The sequence below is a fragment of the Siphateles boraxobius genome, unplaced genomic scaffold (assembly GCF_051911475.1).
Source record: "Siphateles boraxobius isolate OS27281-9 unplaced genomic scaffold, OSU_SipBor_1 27, whole genome shotgun sequence".
In the NCBI taxonomy this organism is placed as follows: Eukaryota; Metazoa; Chordata; class Actinopteri; order Cypriniformes; family Leuciscidae; genus Siphateles; species Siphateles boraxobius.
In genome coordinates, this window is record NW_027508887.1 from 421,378 (window position 1) to 432,187 (window position 10,810).

The 10,810-nt window shown below is 41.4% G+C and overlaps 1 protein-coding gene across 3 annotated transcripts in view; it reads left to right on the forward strand.

The window, feature by feature from the left end:
* The window catches only part of marf1 (meiosis regulator and mRNA stability factor 1), a 45,120-nt gene extending 34,388 nt beyond the window's left edge, over positions 1–10,732 (forward strand). For all 3 annotated transcript variants that reach the window (XM_077245580.1, XM_077245581.1, XM_077245582.1), the window contains 7 exons: positions 243–445; positions 2,155–2,382; positions 3,329–3,562; positions 5,206–5,424; positions 7,350–7,410; positions 8,177–8,254; positions 8,933–10,732. In XM_077245580.1, coding sequence (XP_077101695.1) covers positions 243–445; positions 2,155–2,382; positions 3,329–3,562; positions 5,206–5,424; positions 7,350–7,410; positions 8,177–8,254; positions 8,933–9,231 — 1,322 coding nt within the window. In that variant the 3' untranslated portion in view covers positions 9,232–10,732. The remainder of the gene's footprint in view (positions 1–242; positions 446–2,154; positions 2,383–3,328; positions 3,563–5,205; positions 5,425–7,349; positions 7,411–8,176; positions 8,255–8,932) is intronic.
* The last annotated feature ends 78 nt before the right edge of the window (positions 10,733–10,810 follow it).

Here is a 10,810-nt window from a genome sequence, read left to right on the forward strand (position 1 = left end):
CTGCAGCCGGTCTCTAGTGGCCAGTCGATGAACTGCAGTTTAAGTGACTTCCGTGTTGGATTCAAGAGAGAGACCAGAAGGTTGTCGCTTGGTAAAAAAAAATATACTAATTACGAGCTCAATCGCATCAATTTGATACACATATTGTTTACATGAGGGAAACTTAAATCACAATGTCACCTAAATCTCATAATCTGAAATCAGTGTTCGTGTAACAGCTGTGCTGTGGTCTGTTCCCTCAGAACGGACACCAGAAGAAGTGGAACGCACACGGCAGTTTGGGAAGGAGGTTGTGGACCTTCTGAGACATCAGCCTCACTTCCGGATGCCCTTCAGCAAGTTCATCCCCACGTATCACCACCACTTCGGCCGCCAGTGCAAACTCTCCTACTACGGCTTCACTAAACTCATGGAGCTGTTCGAGGCCATTCCTGACATTCTTCTGGTCGGTACAACCGCAGATGTGAAGGTGCTCGATATAGGGCTGCACGATTAATCGCAATTTACATGCAATCGCATTGAAACCGATTTGGCTTATCGCGATTATGAAATCGCTACGGCTGTGATTATTTTGTATGTGCAGTTTGTCATTGATGTACGGCTCAGTAAACGCTGCTCAATCTGAAAGCACTCTGAGTTTGAGTTTCTTATAACGTGCGTTTGAAAAAGCAAACATCAGAAGCATTCATGAACCTCTTGTCCAACAAAAGACAACATTTAATAACATGCTTTTACTCAACTCACTTCATAAGGACAGTTGAGCTCCTCCTTCTGTGAGATGATGCGCTTCTGACACAGAATAAGGCAGTCGTGTGTTTATTAGTCATGTTTAATCAAAGTGTTTCAATCTTCTGTTTATTCAGCTACAGCGATTTCCTGGAATGATGTGCGTTATTGTACTTCTGCGGGGTGTGTGTGAGAGACGCCCTCTGGTGTTCAGATGGGGGTGTGTGTGTGACACCTTCTGGTGTTCTGTTCAGATGGATATGTGTTTTGAGTGTGTGTGTGAGACTCCCTCTGGTGTTCAGATGGATATGGTGTGTGTGTGTGAACGCCCTCTGGTGTGTGTGAGACTCCCTCTGGTGTTCAGAGGGAGCCGCATTTACTACCGATCAGCCGCTGCACTGACAAACTGCGCATAAAATAATCGCAGATTTTGCCAAAAATGCATGCGGTTTCATTGCGATTAATTGTGCAGCCCTAGTGTTAGAGCAGTCGGCGGGAGTCTTTGACTCTCTCACTCTCTCTCTCTCTCACTCACTCTCTCTCTCACTCTCTCACTCTCTCTCACTCTCTCTCACTCTCTCACTCTCTCTCACACTCTCTCTCTCACTCACTCACTCACCACTCACTCACACACACTCTCTCTCTCTCTCTCACTCACTCACCACTCACTCACACTCTCTCTCTCTCTCACTCTCTCTCACTCTCTCTAACACTCTCTCTCTCTCTCTCACACTCTCACTCTCTCTCTCACACTCACTCTCTCTCTCACACTCACTCTCTCTCTCACACACTCTCTCTCTCTCTCTCTCTCTCTCTCTCACACTCTCACTCTCTCACTCACTCACTCACTCACACTCTCTCTCTCTCTCACTCTCTCACACTCTCTCTCACTCATTCACCACTCACACACACACACTCTCTCTCTCACTCTCTCTCTCACACTCTCACTCTCTTACTCACTCACTCACACTCTCTCTCTCTCTCACTCTCTCACACTTTCTCTCTCACTCACTCACCACTCACACACACACTCTCTCTCACTCTCTCACACTCTCTCTCACTCACTCACCACTCACTCACTCACTCACTCACTCACACTCTCACACTCACTCCTCTCTCTCTCTCTCTCTCTCACTCTCTCACACTCTCTCTCACTCACTCACTCACTCACACTCTCACTCTCTCTCACACTCTCTCTCTCTCTTACTCACCACTCACTCACACTCTCTCTCTCACTCTCTCACTCTCTCACTCACTCACTCACTCACTCACTCACTCACTCACTCACTCACACACTCACTCTCTCTCACTCTCTCTCTCACTCTCACACTCTCTCAATCACACTCTCACACTCACGCTCTCTCTCACACTCACTTTCTCTCTCACTCTTTCTCTCTCTCTCTCTCTCTCTCTCTCTCTCTCTCTCAGGTGTTGGAGTGTGGCGAGGAGCGTGTGCTAGCGCTGACGGAGGTGGAGCGTGTGAAAGCATTAGCGGCTCAGCTGGTGAAGCTGCTTCGAGCTCAGAGAGACTCAGGACTGCCTGTTAATCAGCTGCTGTGCGAATACAGCAAGACGTTCGGCTACAGCCTCCGCCTGCAGGACTACGACTCCGGCACGCTGCCCGTCCTGCTCAACAAACTCTGCCATGTCGTGAAGGTAGACGGGCACGTTCTCGAAGTTCTGTGCTTAGGGGTATGGTTGGGTTGATTCCGATTCTTAGCGATTTTCTAATTTAAATTCCAATAAGTAAAAAAAAAACATTTAGTCTTACTGCAAAACATTTAATTGTAGTTGAATATCATGAACAAAAATCAACAGACTAAAAAACACTCACGCAAGGAACATTTGCCTGTGGTTTAAAAATACCATAGAAAAGCAATTAGGCTAACTAATATACATTTCAAAGCATTATTAAAGACAAGTAAACACTCAGTTATTAAAAAAGAACAATTAAAAATGGATACAACTGAAAGAAGATACGATTGAAAAAGTGTTCAGGTTTTCAGGTACAGAAACTGAATCAAATGTAAAGTAACACTCCACTTTTATTTTATTTATAGTAACACTGCACTATAAATAAAATATACTTTACAAATATAGTTAAACTTACTTAGTCTAGAATTTTTTTCTCTATCTTGTTTGGTTTGTGTTATAGAGACGGCAGCAGGAATATTAGGCTGCTGTCACTTTAAGAGCTGCACGGATCCACTATACTGTTACACACGCCTGCACAGAAAACAGCGAGTCTCACGCTTGAATGGTTTCAAATCATATTGAAATGCTCACAAAGGAATCAATAAGAGGAATCGAAATAAAATTTTATAAAAAGTATCCGTTTCCTGGCCTCAAGTATTCAGCAGTGGTTTCTGTGAATTACAGCGATCCATTTGTTCTGTATCTTTTGGCAGTCTGTAAAAATGTACCTCAGATTTCTTGTCAAATCTAGTCGTACAGTCAATCTCAAAGCTCTTTCCCATTTTAGATTTTCAAAATGACATCACATCAGTTCGTTCTTTGATGTCACCGGACGATCTGCTCTGAAACCAGACGCAATATTGGAAGATTGTAGACTAAAATGATCTCTTTCCGTCTTTCTCTCCAGGTGGTCGATGCTCCTGAAGGGAAGGAGGTGCAGCTGATTAACAGGAAGTCCCTGCGTGCCTTGACATCTCAGCTGCTGGCGCTGATGATGTCACTTCCTGAGGATCGTGAGCATCTCGGAGTGGAAGAGCTGAGGCAGCAGTACGAGTTTACCTACTCCACACCGCTGAACCCCTGCGAGTACGGCTTCATCTCGCTCACCGAGCTCCTCAAGAGTCTGCCGTACCTGCTGCAGGTACGAGCGCCACACGAGCTTTAGCTACGAGCTTTAGCCTAGCCAACGTGTGTACTATACTTGATGTGCAGCAAGAGTAGGCAAGCTTTGAGACGTTGAACTTTGAGGTTTAATTAACATTTTGAATTAGAATAATTTTATATTCCATTTTAGTTTGTTAGTTTATTTTGTTGTCATTTTTAAGTTGTTTTTTTAATGTCTATACATATTTTATATCGTGCCCACGAATTTGTTCCCCTCGTTTTAGTAAATAATGGCCCCTGTTGAACTAATTTGTTCCCTTGTTTTGATTTTACTAAAAAGAGGTAATTAATATATATTGTGCACTCGATTTACTTAAAGTCGCCTGTGGTGAAAATCCAGCTTTTGATGTTATGTTTATGTGGTGTTTTTAATATGCTTTAAGACAAACCATGTGTAAATTCATAAGTCGACAGCATTGCTGAGTATTTTCTCCTTAAAACTGCAGTGAACCAAAGACAGTCTCAAAAACACGCTTTGAAATCGCTGGTGTTTCTGATGTCACAAACTACCTTGTAACCAATCAGATCAACATGTGATCGTCAACGAGTGGATCTCTGAGTGAGTGAGTGGAGGCGGGGCTCATTTGCATATTCATAGAACCGCGAATACTAAATAAGGCAAGGGTGTCAAATTACATTCAAGATATTTTAAGGGATGAAGAATATTTTTTTCAAGATAAAAACATTTAAATATATATTTTCGGTGATCAAAGATGAGTTTTAAGGAATAAAAAGATTGACTACAGGGGGACTTTAACATAGTTATGTGAATTCTGTCACCGTTTAAACTGCTTTGTCAATCATCTTGTAACCGTTAACAACCTCCACATTTCATTTCCATCGATGTTGGAGAGAATAGTAGCAGCACGCTGATCTGGCAATCGTAGGTCTTTCATGGATTGGGTTTCCGGTAGAATGTGCACGGATCTGCATTTCGGAAATAGTAAACCATCTGGGATAGTCGTTTCAACGTACCACGATTTGGGACACACTAATGCTAATTTCAAATGCTATTTAGGACAGATAATATGTGAAATGGGATGCAGCATAAAGCTGCGTTCACACTACGAGCGACTTTATCACTGCATGTCTCCAGTGGCTGGCGGCGAGGTCCTAGTGGGCGTTCCCACTACTGGTTTCCTTTTAATGTTTCTGAGTGACATTCACGGACAAATCCGTTTTCTTGCCGCTGCAAACAAACATTTTGGAATGGAAAAGTCTAAATATAAATGCAATAATTACATAAAATGCATAATATTAAAGATGAACGAAAAACGGCGAGTGCTCTTTGCCATCGCGGCTATTTGACTGCAGCAAACGGGCAGATGCCGGAGTCAGCAGAGCGAGTACCACCGTATGTTCACGGAGACATATCATAAATTACAGGACAGTTTCTGACTGCTAAAATTAGCTTCTCATTCTTCTTGCCTCGGTCGGACTCAGCACTGCAGCGTGACTGGTCACGTGACTCCACTGACTGCACTCCTATTGGTTGTCGCTTCCGAAAGTCGCTCTTCATTTGCATAAAGTCGACTTTGTCGCGTCGCCGGAAATCGCTCTCGATTGACATGAATGGTATGGTGTCGCTTGTAGTGTGATGTGTATGTTCTTCCTCTCCAGCTCTCTGAGGATGAGGATGGAGACGCTGAGGAGTGTGTGAGTTTGACTCGACTGTACCAGTTTGCCCGCAGTGTCCGTGCGCTTCTGCACACCTATCATTATAACCAGATCTTCCTGTCGGAGTTCTGCGGCGCCTTCGGCAAATACACTGGCCGAGAGTTTCAGCCGCTGGCGTACGGATACAAGACGCTGGACGAGCTGCTGGCGGCCATACCTCAGGTTCCCTGAACACACACACTGACCTAAAATTATAATATGACTTGTGTTTGTTTGCTTGCTTTTATTGGCCCTCATTTATCAAAAGTGCGTACACCAAATTTCCAGCGTACACCTGGCGTACACCCAAAACCACGGTGACTTTGATATTTATCAATATGGACGTTGGCGTACGGCACGCTCAAATCCTACGCCAGGTCAGGAGGTGGTGTACATGTACACACGTTTTGAGTCAGTGCGGAAATGCACAGAAAAACAATTCCTTACACCACAAAACGCACTGACAAACTAAAAGATATGAGGAGCTCTTTTCCAAAACGCGATAAACGCCATTTTTAAAAATAAATTTGTATTTTATTTCTATTAATAAACTAGTGTTGTGTCTGCAAAGATGAAATTGATGATCACCATCTCCGTAGTGAACGCGCCTATAGAGAGCACTTTTCGACAGCACTTGATTCAGTAGTACTAACACTTTCTCTTCACTTTCTCTTCTCTTCTATTCTATAAAAAAAAAAAAACGCACTAAAGTTAAACTGAGAGGGGTTATAGCACTTGCGTATTGTTGTCCTACTGTTAGTTTAACTGCTTCTATTGTTTTCTCATTTGTAAGTCGCTTTGGATAAAAGCGTCGGCTAAATGAATAAATGTAAATGTAGAGAGAGTAGCCTATTTCTTTTCGTTTATAATTGTTTTGTTTAAAGACATTTCAAGCTTTCTTTATAGATATATTTCTCATGTCTGTGAGGCATATACTGAGTTTCGGTTAATTTGTGATGAGATGCGCTCCAGTTCACGTGCAATGCAAGGGACCGCGCTCGCGCCTCCATGTCATGACTCATGATTATATTGTCTGCTATTTGCTTCTTATTTATTAAATCCAGGCAATCCAGGTTGATGAAAAAAATATTAAAATTAAGATACAATTTATACAAAACGGAATTCACTTTAAAGAAAGGCTTTCTACAAAACAAAACTTAATTAAGTGGCCAAAATCATGTCTGAGCATGTCTCCCGATATATTGCGCATCCTATCTTAGCCTATGTTCACTTTTCATAATCAACATAGATGGGGAAAAAATAACATTATTATTTTTTAACAAATATGAAACTAAATGCACTTAGTTAATGGCTACAACACGTAGCCTAATAGTAGGCCTGAATATTGTTAGCATTACTTTTCAAGTTCGGCACGAATTACTATTAGCCTAAATGTGTTACTAAATGATTTGAATGTATTTTAACATTGTTGTATTTAAGGACTGTATTTGTGTGTTATTTTTAAATTATTTGTTTTATGTGGTCTATATCTATATTGTTGTTTGATTTAATAATAATTTTTCATGATGGTGATGGTCTCGATCTCCAGAGAAGTGTCTCCTCTTTGCCGTCTTCCGTGTGTCCATGGCGTAAAATGAGGGTGTGGGGGAAGCGGATACTTGAATATATAGGGGCGTATTATTCTAATGACGATCGTTTTCTGCCGCAGCATTTATCAAGGGCAGGTGTTGCGTACACCTGGATTTCAAAGGTACGCACAGCTTCATAAATCAGGCGGTGAGAGGAGTGTAAGCATAATCTTACGCCAACATATACGCCCGTTTCTACGCAAGAATGATAAATGAGGGCCATTTGTATTTATATGATATTTGTGTTTTTGTAATTTAATTTTTGCCATGAATAGCCTTAGATGCTGACATGGCATTAAATAAAACTATCTATCCATGTCTGTCAAATTCAAATGAGCTTTACCGGCATGACTCGTACACTTTATGTATCTATACATGTTTTATATAAAAAGACACGTTTGTGCATATATTTATTCTGCTTGTGTTATATAAATGTGGCCTAACAAGAGATAGATAGATAGAGCATGTTCACATAAATCCCTCAATGAACTGATTCTCTATCATCTGTATTTTCAACAGGTCGTCTGGATTAAAGGTCACGGTCATAAAAAGATCATAGTCCTGAAGAACGATATGAGAGGTATCGAATCTTATTTCCCTCCATGTTGGTTTTTGCAGGATCTGAGCTTGACACCCCTGGTGTTGCTCTTTGAATGATCATGTTTGTCAGAAGAGAAGACGTTAATAAAATAACTCAGATAATGAACAAAAAACGGTGTTTGTACACATGCCAGATGTGTCACAATACATCGCAATACAAAAATTCTACAATATGTATCTTGGATAGTGACAATCTGTATTGTGTATAGTTCACCCAAAATGAAAATTACTTTCAGAAAATTCAAGTTTTAAGAGTTTTACTGTCTGTACTACATCAAACTGCTGTATATAATGTTGAATATAATGTATAATAATGCAATGGTGGATATTTGTGGCTGCTGATAATGCCAAACGTCTGATGTTACCAGTAAAAAGTGTCCTACATTATTTTAAATATATCGAGTCAGTGAAAGAGTTCAGCATATTCGTCTAAAATAATTCAGTATTTTCAGCTTCAGAATCATGGATATTGTTATTCTGGTGTCTCTATTGTCCTGCATTGGGTTTCAGCACCGAGTCTATTCATTTACACACACGATGTAACATCAAATTTAGCATTTTAATCAAGAGTTCATTTATATTTAACCTTTTATCATATGTCTTGGAGTATCGATAATATCGTATCGTGAGTTCAGTTCAGTTCATGATATGTAATGAATCTTGGCATGAGGGGATCGTTACACCCCTAACTGTTTCTGATGGTGTGTTAACAGTCAAGCTGAATGTGTGTGTGTATCTGTGTGTAGCTCGAGGCAGTCCAGCGGCCACTTTAGACGGTCCTCGTCCCGATGAAGAGAACCGATCCACCGACAGCCCCGCCAGTGGTAAATCCAGTTCACAATTAATTATACAACGCTTTTCACAATACACATCATTTCAAAGCAGCTTTACAGAAAATGCACGAGTCCATAGACAGTTTCCTCTGATAACAGACTCTAAACCGTAATAAGTTATGCATTTCAGAAATGTACATATACAAAATCACAGTTAGCAAAAAAACTTATTAATTTATAAAATTAAAGAACTTAATGCAGAAGCAATGAGCTCATTGACATAATGAATACTTTAACAAATGAATAACATATTCTTTGGGATTGCCCAATCTTTAATGTTATGAGACGGTGCTTTTTATCAGGACACAATTTTACGGATTTATTTATGGATCCAGACATAAAGTACATTTAAAGAATCTTTTATAGAATTGTACTTTTTATTTTATTTTTATACTTGTACTTTATTTATTATTTTATTTTTGTTTTTCTAAGTTTGTTTTAATTGTTATACATAAACATATTAAACATTTAACAACATAATATTATAATTAAAATGTTTAATATGCCATACATATGCAGATGATGCTGATATGGCAATTAACTCAATCATTTGTTAAAAAGTATAAGAAGTATTTATGACGTAGCCTTGGTGCATGTTGATTCACGACCCCGCCGAACACGCGCACTTTAACCTGTGCTTTGATGAGTGTGTGTGTTTGTGTCCGTCAGGTGAGCTGGAGCTGCTGTGTCTGGGTTCGGGATCTCCCGTGGATCTCCTGTGTGGCCCGGTCCCGTCGTGCCTGCCGTCTCCTCAGCTGCGACCCGACCCGGTTCATCCCGGAGATCTGATGCGCTTCGATCCGGTTCACGATCGGCAGCCTCGACCGGCCAACGGTCTCCTCACAGCGTCAGATAACCAATCCAGTGAACCGAAAGCTTGCGTTACGGACAGCCCTGGTAGACGGACATCACGAAACAAGGTCAAACTTGCGGCTAACTTCTCCTTCACATCTGCCCTGTCAGGCTAATGCTAAACGAGGCCCGCGACATCACGTGATCATGATGAACGTGCGTTAGTTAGCAGCTCTGTGTCCTTCCCTGTGACTGTGTGTCTATACAGAAACATCACATGACACAGATGTTATTCTGTGAGAGGAGACAGTAGTTCTGTGTGGGGAATTTCTGTTTTCAAAACTTTTCTCTCATTTTGTGAACTCGTGTTCTCAAACCAACTCTTGGATTGGTCTTTCGTTACTACAAATGCTAGTTATCAATGTCTCGTTTGAGCCTGAAGCGTGCTGATCGGAACTGTGAAATCATGATGCTTTCATCCAAACCTTCATTACGCTGAATCTGTGCTCTTGAGACGTGCAGTCGTGCCTTTGTTTGAGACGTTATTTGTGTTGTTTGAAGCACATGCGCTCCGTCGAATGAATCGAACGGTCGCTTAAAACACTTTTTTGTTAAATCCGTTTCAGAGCGGGAGCCTGTTATTAAAGAGCCTTCCTCTTTTAACACATCAATTAGTCAAAGCCGCCCACGTCACATGACTCACGGAAGCCGAATTGCTTAAGTTCATATTGTGAATTAAGTCTGTTTATTGAAATTCTTAAAGGAATGTTTAGTTTAAACCGCCTCGTTTCAGACTCACGGTTTCACTGGCGTCCAGATGAATCACAGCGGGCCGAAGAGCAACACCCTCGTAATCATATATCTGCAGTTTGTCGTTTATTTTGGTCCAGAAGTTGCTTTGTAAGTTATATGCACATCGTGCATAAACCCTTGTTTACGATGAGTAGCTGCAGTTTCCTCTTTTATGTGTTTTGGCAAAATGGTGCTAATCAGATGATGTTCCTCTGGAAATGCCAAGGTTGTTTTGGTGAACCTTGAGTCAGTGTCTTCGCTCTGCAGAAGCTTTTCGTGATTTGAGACCGGCTTTTACAATGGTTTGTATCAGACGCCCTCGGTCACGGTGAGGTTGGTCTGTGTAACTGTGTCACATGCTTTCGGCTGGAGAAAACCAACGAACCGAACGCTCAAGTGTTCTGCATCGTGAGCGTCGAACGCATCGTGTTGATGTTCGACGGCTCGTCTTCTTTGAAGGGTGTCTCTCTTTGGTCCTGTCGTCTGTCCTTCTCTGAAACTCTGAGGTGAAGTACGTGTGTCTTCAGAAGAGAAGCTCTGTGTTTATATGCATGTTTGCATAACGTTCGCCTCTCGTGCTGATGGATAGATGGAGATTTGGATTATGCAGGAATGTGGATCTGTGTGTGTGTGTGTGTGTGCGCCTCTCCGTTCGTCAAGTGCAGTTTTAGTATTTGTGTTTATCCTCTCGCGTTCATCAGGAGCCTCTCAGGTTTGCGACGTCAGCTGATCATCCCTTCGGTTCATGTGATGATGTTGGACGTTCAGGCTCAAGACGCCGGAGGTCTTGTATGATTTTAGTCTCCACCAGAAACTCTTGTTTTTTTTATTTTTATGTAATGACCAAATATTTTCTGTCATGTATAATAAATATCACAAGCATCATTTGGTGTCCTGCTTTCAGTCGAGGTTTGTTGCCTCTCTGACGTGTTTCTCACGTTCAGTTGTTAGTCCGTATGAAAT